Raw genomic sequence first — 16,572 nt, forward strand, 5'->3', positions numbered from 1 at the left:
TACTCACCCTGGACAGAAAGCCCCACCCAGAGCCATTTGATTGACAGCTCAGTCCATCAAATAAAAGCAAAAGCAAAACGGAAGACAATGACAAAAGGCAAAGACAATGACAAAATGGAAAAATAAAAGGAAAAAAATGGAAAAGCAAAGACAAAATTTACCTTTATATTTATTTTATTTATTTATTCTTTTATTTATTCTTCTTTATATTTACATATTTATTTCTTTATGTTTTAACAGATTTATTTATTTATTTACTTATTTGTTTATTAATTTATTTCTCTTTATATTTACACATTTATTTCCTTATTTTTTAACAGATTTCTATTTTATTGTGGCACTCCTGTGACTTCATACCCATGAAGAATAGCTGCTGCCTTGCAAAAGCTAATGGGGATCTTCAACAAACACTCGTGTCAGTTCCTCCTCCAGCCTCCGGGTGGCGCTGCAGCGGCTCCTCCTGCAGGTTTCTGCGGTCAAAGGCTAAAGTTGAACCGACCTAGCAGCGCTCTCCTTACGTTAGCGGACCATGGCTAAACATCACCCAGACCTGATTTTCTGCCGAAAACAAGCCGGTGTCGGTATGTTTTAACTTTTCCCTCCTTTCACGAAGCTCCACTGTGATTTCTGCTGCAGCTAAATGTCTCTATTGTGGTTTAGCTAATATTAGCTGCTATGCTAACGGCTCCAGCATGGACTTCATTGAAAGTGTGTTTAGCTGCTGTGTTTAGCCTCAGAATATCTACGAGTCTGTGCTTCCTGTTACACATAACATTGCCTAAATGTGTTTATTGACAGATACTGTGAACGGTAGTACATAAGGGGTTATTCAGACTAATATAGCAAAGTAACGTGAATTAGCGTAAAACTTACTGCTTTGTTTTCATCCTGCAGCTATCGGGAGGCTCTGCGAGAAATGTGAGTGTTTCCATGTATGATTCATAAATATGACAAACATAGTGTTTTTAAGTTGCTTTTAAAGTTTATCGTCGTGATTCTTCCTTTTCATCTGCCTCAGCAACAGTTCTGCACAAGTTTAATTAGCTATTTTTTGTTTTTACACCACCTCCATAACCCAGTAATGGTTATTAGCTAAAAAGTCATGTTTATTTTCATGTATTTCACTATTGATTACACATTTATTGCAGTCACACGGATACTCTGTTTTCTGCTACAGTTCTTCACATAGTTGTTGAACTTCTACAACCATATCCATTAAAGACATAAAGTGCTTTAGCATCTCACAGCTTCACATCAATCAAAAAACTATCAAATCAAATACTACAGTGTGAATTCCCACCGCCTGCTACATATTTAGGTCACGCGATTCGGTATCTGTACATAACGTACACATGCAGAACACATGCCTCTGTTCAGCGCAAGGTCATTTTGTCTGTGGAAACATCTATATTAAATGGCCACATTCTATAGTGCTGTGAATTTTGGCACGAATTTTATCAAGGTTGCAGCCGTGGGAAATGGTGGAATACTGAGCTCTCTGAGTGCTTGTCTTGTTTTGCTACTGTTGTTTTTCAGTGATATGAAGAAGGTTGTGTTGTTTTTACACTATACAGAAACATTTCATCATTAATAAACCTGTATGCTACTATTTTCTCTTTACTTAGTCAATAAGTCAAAAGTCTGTTTTGTTTGTGTTTCTTTGACCACATTTTTCATAGTATTTGGTTTATTTTATTCTCAGTCCTTTATCTCATCTGTCCTCTCCCTGTTCGTCTCAGGTGATGGAAAGTGTGTCATCTGTGATTCTTATGTGAGGCCGTGTACGCTGGTCCGTATTTGTGATGAGTGTAACTACGGATCTTATCAGGGACGTTGTGTCATCTGTGGAGGACCTGGTGTGTCTGACGCCTACTACTGTAAAGAGTGCACCATCCAGGAGAAAGACGTGAGTGTCGTCCCCCTTTTTACTTTGACCCTCAGAACTAAAGCAACTAAAGTGAAAAGAGGCTGTTAAAGGATTTAACTAGGCTGCATTTGTGAGATTTTTTCACTTGCATTAATTACTATGATCTAGCAAAGCCTTCAAAAAAAATAAACAGTACTTAGATTTTAAAATGAACCCAGCTGTGCAGCTCCTTTTGAGATGAAAACGTTTTCTAAACAATTTTTCTCTTTTTGTTCTCTCCACAGCGAGATGGGTGTCCTAAGATTGTAAACTTGGGCAGCTCCAAAACAGATCTGTTTTATGAAAGGAAGAAGTATGGCTTCAAGAAGAGGTGAAGACACGGCGGGCCAGTCTTTGTCTTAGTTTTTCAGATTTTCTTAAAAACTTCCAAGAAACATTTTTTGACTTGTCAATAAAGCTCGCTTTTATATTTCTGTTGTTATTTCTGTGTGTTGCTTCAAATCGTAAACTGTTGGAGACTTTAAAATACTCAGCGTTTCATAATAATATTTAAAAGTCACTGAACTTGACACAGACAAGCTAAATAAGAGTCACCACTAACATTTCTTTATGTTTTATAATTTAGATTTAAACAGGCATCCTGGGGTTTCAAAGTTTTTGTCTTTGAGGAAGCAGCAATTTACTAAGTGACGAAATGATAGACATTGTGAGCTTAGATAATTTACATGATCTTAATCAGCAGATGCCAGTTGTCATGGAAATTCATGTTTAATTTTAGCTGAGTACTAGGAAGAACAGTTTGTCCGTTTAGCATAATGTGTTTTCCATTACACCAAGGGAGACGCATTTGTGCACTGAACACTGAGTTTATCTTTGCTTACGGTATTTTAAAGATTATATCTCAGTCAGCGTGTGTCCTGATGGCTTAATGCCAGCGAAACATAATGAGCTGTCAGTGTCGGCTGATCCAGCTTCCTTCTGTTAATACCCTTCACTTTCACCAGACAATGTTGTGCACTTGTATCATGCCCTTTGCTCACACTGGCCTTAAATCTGAGCTGAAACTAACTAATATTGACCTCACCTTCTGAATAATATCATATTTTGTGGATTACAGTTCATACCTGGGAGAACCAAATTAAACACTGTAGGTTGGCATAATGTTGAGGCATCTAACTGATAAATCACATAAAGGAATGTGTGTGGGCAGCATTTTTTTAATATTAAAACTCACTTCTATTCAGCTTATACCACATCAGAAAACAGCAGAGTTAGTCCATGGGCCCGGACCCAAAATTTCCAGTATCGGTACCACTCCAGGTGACCAATTCTTTTTGGTATATTTAACTAGCTATATGTCTCTAGTTTGCATTTTGATATGATATGATTAATAAAACCTGAAGGATAGTGGTGAACCATCATCTTCGAGGAACAAATGTGGTCGGAACAAACTCTTAGATGATCGTAGGAAATCAACAGAACTCACAGCTATGTTTAATAGTGAAAGGAAGAGCATTTCCACTGGCACAATGTGAAGGGAACTCAAGGGATTGGGACTAAACAGCTGTAGCTCTAAGAAAACCACTGGTCAGTGAGGCTAAATAAAAAAAGGCCTCAATTTGCTAGGTAGCATAAAGATTGGAATCTGGAGCAATGAAAGAAGGTCATGTGGTCTGATGAGTCCAGATTTACCCTGCTCCAAAGTGATGGGGGCATCAGGATAAGATGAGAGGAATTGATGCACTCATCATGGCTAGTGCCTACAAACCTGTGGGGGTTAGAGTTATGATCTGAGGTTGGTCAGGTTCAGCAGCGTTATGTTCCCGAAGAATGAGAAAATTGCAAAAACTTTGAATGTATCCCCAAGTGCAGTCGCAAAAAACATCAAGCGCTACAACGAAACTGGCTTGCATGAGGATCGCCCCAGAAAAGGATGATTAAGAGTCACCTCTGCTGCTCAGGATAAGTTCATCAGATTCAGCAGTCTCAGAAATCACAAGTTAACAACACCTCAGATTAGAGCCCAGATAAATGCCACAAAGAGTTCTAGTAGCAGACACATCTCTACATCAACTGTTCAGAGGAGACTGCACCATCAGGCCTTTATGGTCAAATAGCTGCGAAGAAACCACAATTTAGGAAAAGCAACAAGCAGCAGAGATTTGTTTGGGCCAAGAAACACAAGGAATGGACATTAGACCAGTGGAAATCTGTGCTTTGGTCTGATGAGTCCAAATGTGAGCTCTTTGGTTCTACCTGCCGTGTCTTTGTGCGACACAGAAAAGGTGAACGGATGGTCTCTACATGCATGGTTCCCACCATGAAGCATGGAGGAGGAGGTGTGATGGTGTGAGGGTGCTTTGCTGGTGACACTGTTGGGGCTTTATTCAAAACTGAAGGCACCCTGAACCAGCATGGCTTCTACAGTATCCTGCAGTGACATGGACAGTGACCCCAAACACACCTCCAGGCTGTGGAAGGGCTATTTGACCAACAAGGAGAGTGATGAGTGCTGCGTCAGATGACCTGGCCTCCACAGTCACCTGACCAAAACCCAATCCACATGGTTTGGGATGAGATGGACCATAGAGTGAAGGCAAAAGGGCCAATAAGTGCTCAGCATCTCTGGGAACTCCTTCCAGACTGTTGGAAAACCATTTCAAGTGACTACCTCATGAAGCTCATGGAGAGAATGCCAAGAGTGTGAAAACCAGTAATCTCACTTTTTTACTACATAATTCCATATGTTTTCATTCATAGTTTTGATGTCTTCAGCGAGAAGGCAATGCAATAGTCACAAAAATAACGAAAAATCATTAAATGAGAAGGTGTGTCCAAACTTTTGACTGGCAGTGTTTTTGGTTTTTTTCCATCTCACACTGAATCCAACTGTATTGTTGGATGTGAGACTAAACAAGCCTCTTATTCAGAAAAAAACAACTCCAAACACTTCTAGACTTGTGTCAGCAAGGCTTTAATTATACAGACCCTATACACAAGACACAAAAGACAGCCACAATCATAAATGCCAACATATTTCTTTACAAAGAAATACAAAGACATAACCAGGAACAATAAAAATAACCCCTCAGAAGGTAACAAATTGACCTGTTTCAGAGAGAAGGCAGATGCAGCCTTTGTTATGACAGGAAGGATTTAAAAAATAGCTCATCAGAATTATTCCAAAAAATGGAATTCAAAAATGACGCTTCAAGACACTTTACTATGGATAACCTGACTAAAATTATTGAGGCCTAAAGTGAAATTATTCATGGAGTTAGAGGCCTGAAATATTTCTACAAAATCCTGACTCGTAGTTTTACTCCACATCACTGCGCTCTGTTTTTCCTCCTTGTGCAACAATCTGCACACATGGAATCCCTTTCACAATATTACATTTATTTAGATAAAAAGTTAACCTATGTATGGTTGGAAGCACAGCAGTAAAAGAAAAACAGCTTTCCCTTTCTGTCAAAACTGGACAGTAGGACCACAACTGTAATTTCTGGATGTAATGTTACAGGATAAATGCCTGTAAACTGGCAGACTGCACCCTGCTTTGAAATGGCTTTAGACATAGAAGACACTCTAAGATTTAAAGGTTACCTATCTATGAAAGATATGCCTCAATACAGATTGTATTATTGAGACTGCCAGGTTTCAAAAAATTGACTGTTCACAAGAGAAATTGTCAACAAATGTGACAAACACAAAGACGACGGAGTGTAAGCTCCTCACAGAGATGACAAACTCAGCATTTAGGGAATTTACAGTTGCATTGCTCGATTATTTCCCCCAAGTAAATGAAGAATAACGAAAAACTTAACAAGATCTGTATCTGGATATTTATCTCCTATGATAATGAATACATTTTAAAATTATTTACTTAAAAACAAGAAAGAAAAATGACAACATAGTATAATCTTAGCCTAGAGTTATTTACAACACATCCATCAGTAGAACTTACACAAGACACTTCAGAAGCGCTACTGACATAAGTGAACAAGTTGGACTCTGCAGAGCTGCAGAGAGCAAAGCAGGCGTCCAACCTGCTGACGAACACGGCACAAGAGCGACAGAAAGATCACATTCAGACAGGGAGGACAGAGCGTTTACACACAGCTCTGCACCGCTGGTAATGAATGCTTGTACATGAAGAGAAGCGAACATGGCTACATTGTTTTGTTTTTTTTGCCACGTCACTGTAATCCCCTGAAGACGCTAAAGGCGAGACACTACAGGCAAAAACTCACGCAATGGTCAATTTGGACATTTTGGGATATTTTGCTTCCATAGCATGTCTTCTGTCAGACTAGTGCAAAGAAAACGTCCAAAATACACATTTAGGTGTCTTTGTCTGCTGGATGTTTATGCAAATTAGCAACATTTTTTGAGCTAATATCTCATTGGCATACTTCAACTTAACATTTCAGATTTCTTTATGAAAGTAATCAACTGGGGAAACTGATATTTGTTCGTTTAAATTTTCACCCATAAGCAGAATACATTTTACAAGCCTGCTTTTTCCAATGATTGGACGTTTCAACTTCAGTAGCAATTATAACTTTCCAGCTTTTACTGCCATTTATGTTTTTATAGAGGGGATTTGTTGATATATCAGTATCAGCCTGACTTGAAGAACATTTTATCCTGAAAAACAAGGTGAAGACAGACTTTTCCAGGCTGTTGACAACATTTTATGATTTTGATTTCAAAAAAGGAAATATCCAAAATCGTCCCTGTAAATACCTTTAATATATTAACAAGATGAAACAATAACTTTGGCCTCAAAAGCAAATTAGTGCCTATTTAATGAGATATCTCATTTGTATATTCAAACAAAACATTTCAGAAAAACTACTGCTTTACCTGAAGTAATGCAATGCGGACATTACTTTTTTACTCTATTCACCTGTAGTGTCTTGCTTTAAATTATTGGAAATGTCACAGTCATAAGTTTTTGTGGGCAAAGAAAAGCCCAGCTATTAACAAAAATCTGCCACTAAATAATATATATTTGAAAAATACATTTTCAGAAGTCATTTATATCTGAAAAATGGAAGATACCTGCAAACCGTAATAACGACTCATCTATAGTCTAAGCTATTGCATCTTGCTAACTAAATATCGACTATTTAAAAACTTAAAATAAAACCCAGAGTTTCTCCAAAATAAACATCACAAATGATCTCTTTCGGCCGCAGCTGTACAAAACATGATAAAAATGCACGTCATAAATGAGGTGCACTGAAGAAGCACTTGCACATCCTCACACTCTTCTCACTCACACAGATGGTAAACACACTTAATTAAAAAAAAAAGAAAAAGAAAAGCCAGATATTGATATCTTAACATGCTATCACATCTCCATGGCAACATCAGTCCTGCCCTCACACATGCTCTTTGCCTCTTCTTCCTCTTCGTCATCTGATCGACTCTAGCGCTCCCATGTACCAACCACAATAGTTTTGATTGATTTATTCATTGGATAAAATAAATGAATAAATCAATTGCCGTCTATAGGTCGTCTGGCACCGCACTTGAAAGAGAAGAGAACAAGGATGAATGACAGAGGAAGAGGAGGGGGGAGACCAGTGATAATACAAGCGATATTTACAAGATTTCAGCAAAAGCAACAACTCTGAAGGCCGGTTTGGTGAGATTAATCAAGAAGTTCTCTTTTTGTAAAGTAGAAGATTCAACATAAAGACCAGTCTTGTATATATGGTCCATATTCTGCAGGGTATAATGTCTTTTCTTTTCTCCCTGCCTCCCTCCTTGACGTTTATACCACTTTCATACAGGAGAAGCAAGCGTGGCGCCGAACATGCAGTCAACCAACATTTTATCCACTCACATGAGACTTGTTACTTCAGAGACTCTATTATGCAACTGTAACTCTATACACACTATTCTAAGGAAGTTGGGAAGCCAATCATTATATTGTCATTCCTTAGAGGAATATGTGTTCACCAAAGCCAGCATCTCCCCCATATCTGATCACACACTGTATCAGTCATATAAGGTTATAAACCCTCCCACCTCCTCCCAGGTAGCGCCTCTCAGCAGAACAGTAGTTGTGATGTCGGTCAACACAACTAACAATGAGGCCTTAATAAGGTCTGACTTGTGAAGACAAAAACGGATACTGTGTTCTCTGCTATGTGGATGTCCATTTACACTTCTATGTATTTGGGGGTTTTATCTGCTCCCTTACAGTGCTCCGAATTTGGCTTCATAGCGCCCCACAACGTTCTTGAAGCGGCCGCACTCCTTCCGAAGCTCGGCGACCTCTGACCGCAACGCCTCGTTCTCACGCTCGAGGAAAGCTGCTCGGACAGTGATCTGGTTCTCCTTTAACCTGCGGGCGTCTCGTGAGCGTTTGGCAGCCATGTTGTTCTTCTTCCTCCTTTGCCAGTATTTGTCGTCCTGGAGAAAAAGTCAGGAAAGAAGCAAGATTGGACTGAGTCACAGAAACACACCGACAGACCCTACCTTGTTTCCTTAGCTCAGTTACTACGGTAACCCAGTTTATCAGCTCACTGTATTCTATGAGTGCACATTAGCCCAATCCTGACTTCGACTAAGTTCATAATATTGCTGACTGCCAAGTTCCTTTTTGCATGTAAACAATACGAGTATTCTCTGGTGGGCTCAGAAGGAAGGAAAACATCAATTTGATTAACATCATCAGACTGCCGAGTCACTGTGAGTTGCCAGAACTCAGATGGCCTCCTTTTGAACTCTGCAAGTCAGACACTCAAATGCTCGTGTCTGCTGCCCTGATAGCACCACTGTGCTGGAAAACTGGCTGATGAAATTACAAGGCAATATAGCTGCTGTTTTCTATTTCTTTAAGGAAGCATGATTTTACGACATTACATTTCCAGGACTTTTTTCAACGTGCTGAGGTTGGTAAACTGTCCTAATTTTTGGTGTATGAGCTCATTACTTAGTCCTCCAACTATTGTCATGGAATAGTAACAAAAAGTTACACAAATAAGTAAATAAAGTACACGTGAAACAAACTGAAAATACTTTGAAATATTGCCAGATAAGACTCTTTTAATTACTCTCAGGATGGTAATCAAACATCGGAAGAAAATGGACAAATTTTCCTTTTTCCCTCATTACTACATCTGAACACGTAAAGCAGCAGAACTAATGGATTCAGGTACTGATGCATGTTGGTCTCATGTTAAGGTTTTCCACTCACTTTAGTAAAATAAGTAAAACAGAAAATTTTTTAAAATTAGAGAGTACAAACCTAAATGCTGAATTAACGCTTTCTTTTTTGTTTTACTGGTTACCTATCAGACATACAAACACAATGGGGCCTACTGTTGGACTGACAGTAAGCTTTGTGGTGTTCCTCATTCCTCTCCCAGCATACCTTCTGTTCTTCAGGCACAAACACCTTCTTGGCCTTTTTAATCATGGGCTGCGGCTTGAGCTCCTCCTCGCTGAACTTGTGTTTGCGTGGGTCAAACAGTTCACCTCCAGGTACACTTGACAGGACCAGGTCTGTAGGATCGGGTTCGTAGTTGATCTCAACCTCGATTTCATCTGGACTGATGGGCTCTGGGGTCACTCTGTCCTTTTCGATGGTCACCTCTGAGCAGATAGATTAGGAAAAGGAAAATGTATTATATATTAGATAGCTGAAGATGAAACCATCATCTGGCAAAATCAGCTAGTTGCCATATAATTGGTTAATAAAGAAGTGATGCAGGTGACCGACACCACGGCTGCTTGTAGTGCTTTGACCTCCATGTACAGGCTGATGATAATATTAATCATATCTACACAATGCAGATGTTCTTATTTCCCACCAGTGACAAAATCAGCTTCAAAGCACATCATGTTTGCCTGACATCTATCTGACACCTATATTATATACCTTTAATTAATTGTAGTATAGAAACTGCCCTTGGAAGTTCTAATCTTTGACCTGATTTGCATGACTAAGCTTCCCTGAGATAAAACTACTCAAAAGTAATGATATGTAAGTAAGAGGATTTTCCCCTGCATTAACATCAGCACATTTAAATCTTCGGTTAGTCTCTTAGTGTAAATTTGTATGATGCAACAAACTGTAATGACTATAACTCTAACGTCTTCCACCTCCACTCACCTGCAGTAACATCACAGATGATATCAGAGTCACTCTTGGTGATGATCAACACCTCCTCCTCACATTTGTCCAACTCCTGTATAGGCAGCAGGGCCACCGGAGATACACTTGCTGCCTTGGTAACCTTTGTCTGTGCAGAGGGAGTAGCCTGTGACTTCCCTGTCTTCACGGCGTCGTCATCAGGAGAGGTGGGGATGCCGTTCTCCATGAGGAACTCCTCCAGGTCCATGTACTCCAGGTGGAAGGTCTCGCCATCGTAGGGGATGGTCTTCTCCCAGATAGCAGGAGTCAGGGCAGCCGAAGGGCCCATATCACTGCCTCCTCCCCCAAGGTCGACATTATCTCCCAGACACAGCTTCTCCTTGTCGGTGTCTGAAACAGTAAAGACACACAAACAGATAAAAATAGAGCGTTTTTCAAATGCGGGTACATGTCGTTGCCATGACATGTGAGCAGAAGGCATTCGTGTGTCAAAGTTGATGGAATTAACAACAGACAGTTAAACCTTTTCTGAGAAGGAGGTGTTTGTTTCTCCATTGCAAAGAGACCCTCCAGAAATGTCCCTCACGTTACAGCAATGTGCAACAAAACATCTCAACTTCGCAGAAAGGCTGTAATTTGGAGAGGTTTACGAGTCCGTCTTTATATGAGCATCACATTCTTTAGTGCTTGCAAAATGTTTAGGATGTCTGTGGAAAACTTTAATTGGACTCCTAAACACTTAACCAAGTCCGCATAAAACCGAATGTAACATACAAGCAATTTAAACTGCTACCACAATAATTATGACAATAATAACAACAACAATGCACATGATTTGTGATGCCTGTGAGTCAACTCATGGCTAAACTGAACTCTTTACTGGACATCAGAGCACATGGTTTTACCAGAGTAAAAACTAGGATTGTTTTCATCATTCGCGATTAATGTACTAGTTGTTTGGCTCATAAAATTTCAGAAAAAGGTGAAAAATGTGGATCAGTGTTACCCAAAACCAAAGAAGACATCCTCAAACCCCTTGTTTTGGCCACAATCCAAAGATATACAGTTTACTGTCATAAAGGAGTAAAGAAACTAGAAAATATCCAAATGAAAGAAAGAAGCTGTAAAAAAACTGAATTTCGACTTTTTCCCTTAACTAATTACTACAGTCCGATGAGCTGATCATCAAAATAACTGGAGATTAATTTGTTAGTTGACAGCTAATCGACTAATAGTTGCATCTCTCGTGAAAACGTGTAACATCAAAAAAAGAAAACAAGCCAGTTAATGACATTCATCAACATTTGCAGCTGACGTCTTACGCACTTTTCGTCACATACACATATAAAGTTACTAAAATCCAATAATGATTTTGCGGAAAAAAGAGGTTTTGGGATAGAAAAACTGCTTTCAGAAGCAGAATCATCTGGAATAGTCTGGGAAAGTCAGGATGGAGAGTTTGGTGACAAACTAAAGGGAGGAGAGGCCAGTGTACATCGTGTCCAACACACAGCTACCATCAGCAACATGCGGTTTGTACAAGTGAGTGTCCTTGCAGATATATTATCACAGTCAGCATCTACTAGAGCCGCCCTGACCGCTATATAGATGTGATTAAACCTATTTTCTCACTTTTCCGTCTTTTTTTCCCCATCGGCTACACTCGTTTTTAACCGACACCTCTCGCTGCTTCCTCTCAGTTAGGCTTCTGCTCTTACCGTCGTCACCGTCCAGTATATTCGGCGGAGGCATTTCCATTATTTTCTTTAAAACCACCGGGAACGAGCTGGGAGCCCCGGAGGCCGTTTCCACCGTGATGAGAATAGGCTCTCCCGACATTTTTCACCCCTTGTTGTTGTCACCGGGCAGTAACTACAAAAGAAGAAAACTCTGCGGTCGTCCTGTTAGCTCTCCAGCGAGGTTCACCGCCGTCACGGACTGTTAGTAAATTCACAAATGAAGCACTAAATGTTCACTTCTGCCGTCAGAGCATCCGACACGACTCGCCTCGTCGACCCACTTCCCGGTAATTCGGAACGTTTTGGTGTCGAGAACAAACCGCACCTCCCGCTCAAACGTGTCCGCCCTGCTTGGTGCTGATTGGCCAGCTGGACCCTCAGCTCATGAATATTCACGAGGAAGGGAGAGAGGCGGGAACTACCGCCAGGAGCTGGACTGTCATTGGTTGACCGAATTATATATGTTCCAATGAATACATTAAAAGAAACGTGCCACGAGTCAAAGCAATGAACTAATACTGCTCTGATCTAAAATCAGCGACGTACAATGCCTTAGTTTAACAATTTCACTTTATTTTAAATTATTTTCATATTACATGAAAATACAAACGCCGATTGGCAGGTCCTAGTGCAACTTTTACTAAGATATGATTAGTGTGGATTCACTTAATGTCAGTTCATAAGTTTTTCACATCATCTTCAGAAATAAATCTTAAACAAAACTGTCAACTTCATTTAACCTTCAACTTCCGACGAAAACACAACAAAAAGTACCTGCAGCACATATGTGCCATATGTGTTTATGCGGCTGGGACACTTCACGTGCAAAACCACGTGCAGCTGCAGCTTACATATACAGTTTCCGCCCACTGAAGCAGCGCCGGACTGTCATCCACATACAGGCATCTGCAGCAAGGGCGGCGCTGCAGAGCCAAAGTGTAATTGGTCATACAGAAGTAGCACCTTGAGGTTTGAGTTACAGTCATTTCTGGAGCGGACATCCCAAGGACAAAGATCTGCACGTCCCCAGGCAGTCCAGGGTTACCATGACAGCAAGACACTGGCACATCACCCTCAGGCATTAATGAGCTGCTTGTTGTGTTATTATGTAGCAGCTAAATGGGAATGGCCAGTGCTGCTTAAATCCTCCTCCAAATATGATGGGGATGCTGAATCCTCCACAGAAGATCTATATTACATTTAAAATGAATTACCACTCAGATTCTATTTTTAGATGAGCATGACATATTCATCACATACATCAGCACTCCCTCCAGTGTGAGCAGCCTTCATACTAACATGGCTTACAGTCAGTGTGATCCTACACCAACACTGACACGATAAATTGCCAAACGTGGCTATGTCTGCAGTCTTGAGGTGATGCAGGAATTCATGGCGGCTGTGGGAGGGGGTGTTTTCCTCTCATGTTGCTCACATGTGCCACAGAGAATCTGTTTTAGGAACAACATTATGAGAAGAAATGCAGCCTTCAAGGTCAGCTTCAACAGTAAGTGCACATGTGACCGGGGAAGGTTGCTTGGTATGCACTGAAATCATCTTCTGTCTTCCATGTGACCACACTAGCTCATCTAAAATCTTTGGCTTCCAATAAACAAAAAAAATCCAACTTACTCATTAATTGTTATCAATAACTAAAATGATAAACTGCAATTATGATCTAAAACTCAAAGTTTTCAAAGCATTTCCACGTTTTCCTTAATTTCCGTTCTCATGAGAATGTTCGTGACACTCCATTTGCCCAGTGCACATCTATGTGTGATCAATAACAAGCTGTGCTCTGCATCACAAAGACAAGACAGTACTGCACGTCTGCAGACACTGTAAAATAGGTGAATAAGGCTGAGAGACAACCACTTCGATTTGACCTTCATGATGTATGTTTCGGCAGACATGCTAATTTTACATAAACACACCCACTTGACAGAAAAAGCAGCGTGACACTCACGATGCAAACTTCTGGCTGCTTTCCCCCCACATACTACTATTGTGCTAACAACACAACCCGAAAACATAGAAGCCTTGACTTCAAAGCCAACAAAGCAAACTAATTGCAAATGCGTGTAGGAGGGTCTAGGAGCAACACTCATAAACCAAGATCATTACAAGATGTGCTTCTTCCTGTCACATGTCATGTGTGTGTGTTTGTGTGGTGCTACACATGCTCCCTGTTCACAGTCAGTCCACACACTGGGTCTGGATTTACTGACAGGCCTTGCAACCTATGATCAAGGCCAATAGATTGTATAATTGGATAAATCAAATAAAGGGGCAGTATACCAATAATTCAATTTAATTGCATATTTGTGAGACCATCAAAAATGTTCTGAGCCATGATATCCATAACATACATCCATAATATCCACAACATGACTGTTCCTAGTGTACAATCAAATAGTTTGCACAGCACTATGAATCCAAGTATGTTATTGTTGTTACATAATTATCTGTGAAATCTTTTAAATATTGGCAAGAAGAAAACAATGAGGGGAATTTTACTAGTATGAAAGAGAGAACTGTAATTTAAAAGCATCATATATCGGTTTTGTGAATATCTTTTGCAGCTTTTGTTATAAAACAGGACAGAGTAAGAGGTTACTAAGAAATCCTGCTAAATGGGGCGACCAGCAGCATCACTCCTCTTAATATAATGATGTTACATGACTGCAGTCTGACTTAATGGAACACAGTCCAGATTCACAGAGCAATCTAGTGATTTAATTATTGAACACACACACACACACACACACACACACACCACTCCACTCTGACACACAAAAGCAGGTGACAAACACAGATGCACACAGGCTTACCAGACACCACCGCACTCACTCAGTATTAAAACATCAAATGGACTAACAATAATGTGACCATAATGTTCCTCTAAGTCATGCTGATCCCACTTATCTGATGAAAGCATTCTAGGGCAAATACATGTGTAGCCCTTGTGGCAAAACTGAACAGAAATGACTTTCTGGGGGCAGATGTTGGTTTGACAGAGCGCATCTATCTGGTGACCGTGCTGACAAACCTCACAGAATGTGCATGGATTTATTCAATAAACTGACATCTCTTCCAGACTGGGCATATCGTGGTGATAATGGTAGTTCTGACTCCTGTAGCTTATATTTTATATCAGTGATTTACAAGCCAAAGACACAGAATCAGAATCAGAAATACTGTATTGATCCAGAGGGGATCTTGCTTATGTTACAGTTGCTCCCATTTAAAGTCTTAGGAATATGAAAAGTACAAAATCTAATGATACACATAAGTAGAAAAATATGTCCAAAAAATATATCTGCTTGCATTTAAAAGAAGTCAGGAATTGTGTTAGTTAAGGCAATGAATGACAGCATTATCATCAGGCTATACTATGATGATCATCAAATCAACATAGGTAAGATGAAAAGCTATATTTCGATGCTTTACCCTGATATCACCACTTCAAGAACCCAGGGACGACTAAAGAGTTTTATTTAGGAAGAAATAGTGAACACGTTGTACCTAAAGGCCCTGTCACTACATTACATGTGCTACAGAATCTTTTAGCGGCTCTAGTTCCTATTGCAACTGTATCTGCAGAATCCTGCCAACCTGTAAATTGTAACTAAAGCCTGCAGCCAGGACTAATTCCAGTGCAACTCAGCTGACACAGATTACACAACACACACGCAGTTATTTGCAAAAACGCCAGAGCTCGTTGAAAGCGGTTTATTCTATTTCAGAAACATCATCTGCACAAAAACGAACTCCTAATCTGCAGCATGTATCTTAAATCAACATTTAAACCAGGCTTTGCCGTCACTTACCATTCTCGTCAAAGTTTGGGAGGGTAAATGGATGATCAAGGAGAGCCTTGAAAATCTCTGGAATTTCTGTAGTCATTTTTTTTTTCTTTTAAAATGCAGTTAAGTCAATAAATGTTTGAGAGCTAGCGTGCAGCTCACAAGCAGTAACTTTAGAAAAGACCGGAGAAGACCGCAAAACGTCCCGGATGGCTGTCGCTTCTCCTGACAGCTTCCATCAAGTGTTCAGAGAAGAGTTACTATGAACTCTGGACAACAAGTTACTTAATGCAGCCCGCCTCCCTTGGCGCCCTGCAGCCAATCAGAAGAGTGCTTACACCAGGCAACGGACGGAACGAGCACCGATTGGTCCGCGCTTGTGTTCATCACGGCGCTGGCAGCAAATGATGAGCCGCGCCAGAGTTACCTAAGATTAAATGCATAAACCCTAAAAGTAGTGGGCTGTTACATACAAAACACATGAAACAGAATTAGCTACGATACAGCTTACTATGTCTTGACGAAACCAACTGCAACGAGCACTTGCTGAGTTTTGAACAGGTATTCAAGCATCTTAATTAATTACAAACATATTTATTAAGTAGCACTACAAGAAGTGTAGCCAAGGAAAAGCTAATAAACACTCTACCAGCTGCTAAATTTAAGCTAATTTTAAGTCCCAGCTGGAGTAGTAATGTCCTAAAATATCAACAAGGGACCCGTGACAAATGTATATTTTAGGTATAGGCTATATAAGGCACGTGTATACAGTTAACACACGTGTTCTCATTGCAGACATGATTGGTTATAACAGGACAGTGAAACTAATAATGCTATAAAATCGTGACCAGCTCGAGGGTCTTGCAACTAACACACACCTGCGTGTATTATACTAATTATTTTTAATGATGAAAGTTTCTCCAGTCTCTCTTGACAGCAGGATCTATTGTACAAAAGGTGCAAATGCCCTGTGGCCACAGAACCTGTGGCCCCTGACTGAGGCTCTTTGACAGGTTAGAGTATATTCACACGTGCAAGACTGTT

General features: G+C 40.1%; 2 protein-coding genes across 3 annotated transcripts; one reads left to right on the forward strand and one right to left on the reverse strand.

Moving 5' to 3' along the window:
* Positions 1–447: 447 nt before the first annotated feature.
* phf5a (PHD finger protein 5A) lies at positions 448–2,336 on the forward strand. Its single transcript, XM_023278992.3, has 4 exons — positions 448–581; positions 895–918; positions 1,740–1,906; positions 2,152–2,336. The coding sequence occupies exons 1-4, from the start codon at positions 530–532 to the stop codon at positions 2,239–2,241; spliced, it is 333 nt and encodes a 110-aa protein (XP_023134760.1). The 5' UTR covers positions 448–529; the 3' UTR covers positions 2,242–2,336.
* A 2,489-nt stretch (positions 2,337–4,825) lies between these two features.
* Positions 4,826–15,775, reverse strand: tefa (TEF transcription factor, PAR bZIP family member a). Of its 2 annotated transcripts, none has more exons than XM_023278962.3 (5): positions 15,553–15,775; positions 10,002–10,373; positions 9,261–9,481; positions 8,085–8,296; positions 4,826–7,406 (listed from the first exon to the last, which is right to left on the reverse strand). In XM_023278962.3, exons 1-5 carry the CDS (start codon positions 15,626–15,628, stop codon positions 7,385–7,387), a joined length of 903 nt encoding a protein of 300 aa, XP_023134730.2. In that variant the 5' UTR covers positions 15,629–15,775; the 3' UTR covers positions 4,826–7,384. The 2 variants fall into 2 exon arrangements, with proteins under 2 accessions (XP_023134730.2, XP_023134729.2); XM_023278961.3 differs by lacking the exon at positions 15,553–15,775 and adding an exon at positions 11,702–12,013.
* Between the last annotated feature and the right edge of the window lie 797 nt (positions 15,776–16,572).

The sequence above is a fragment of the Amphiprion ocellaris genome, chromosome 18 (genome assembly GCF_022539595.1).
Source record: "Amphiprion ocellaris isolate individual 3 ecotype Okinawa chromosome 18, ASM2253959v1, whole genome shotgun sequence".
Lineage (NCBI taxonomy): Eukaryota > Metazoa > Chordata > Actinopteri > Pomacentridae > Amphiprion > Amphiprion ocellaris.

Excerpts from the sequence above, each read along its gene's own strand:
- phf5a (XM_023278992.3), top strand. The coding sequence starts at position 530 with ATGGCTAAACATCACCCAGACCTGATTTTCTGCCGAAAACAAGCCGGT. Across the intron at positions 919-1,739 it reads CGGGAGGCTCTGCGAGAAAT|GTGATGGAAAGTGTGTCATC; the intron begins GTGAGTGTTTCC and ends TGTTCGTCTCAG. Across the intron at positions 1,907-2,151 it reads GCACCATCCAGGAGAAAGAC|CGAGATGGGTGTCCTAAGAT; the intron begins GTGAGTGTCGTC and ends TTCTCTCCACAG.
- tefa (XM_023278961.3), bottom strand. The coding sequence starts at position 11,822 with ATGTCGGGAGAGCCTATTCTCATCACGGTGGAAACGGCCTCCGGGGCT. Across the intron at positions 10,374-11,701 it reads TATACTGGACGGTGACGACG|ACACCGACAAGGAGAAGCTG; the intron begins GTAAGAGCAGAA and ends TTACTGTTTCAG. Across the intron at positions 8,297-9,260 it reads TTGTGCCTGAAGAACAGAAG|GACGACAAATACTGGCAAAG; the intron begins GTATGCTGGGAG and ends CTTTTTCTCCAG.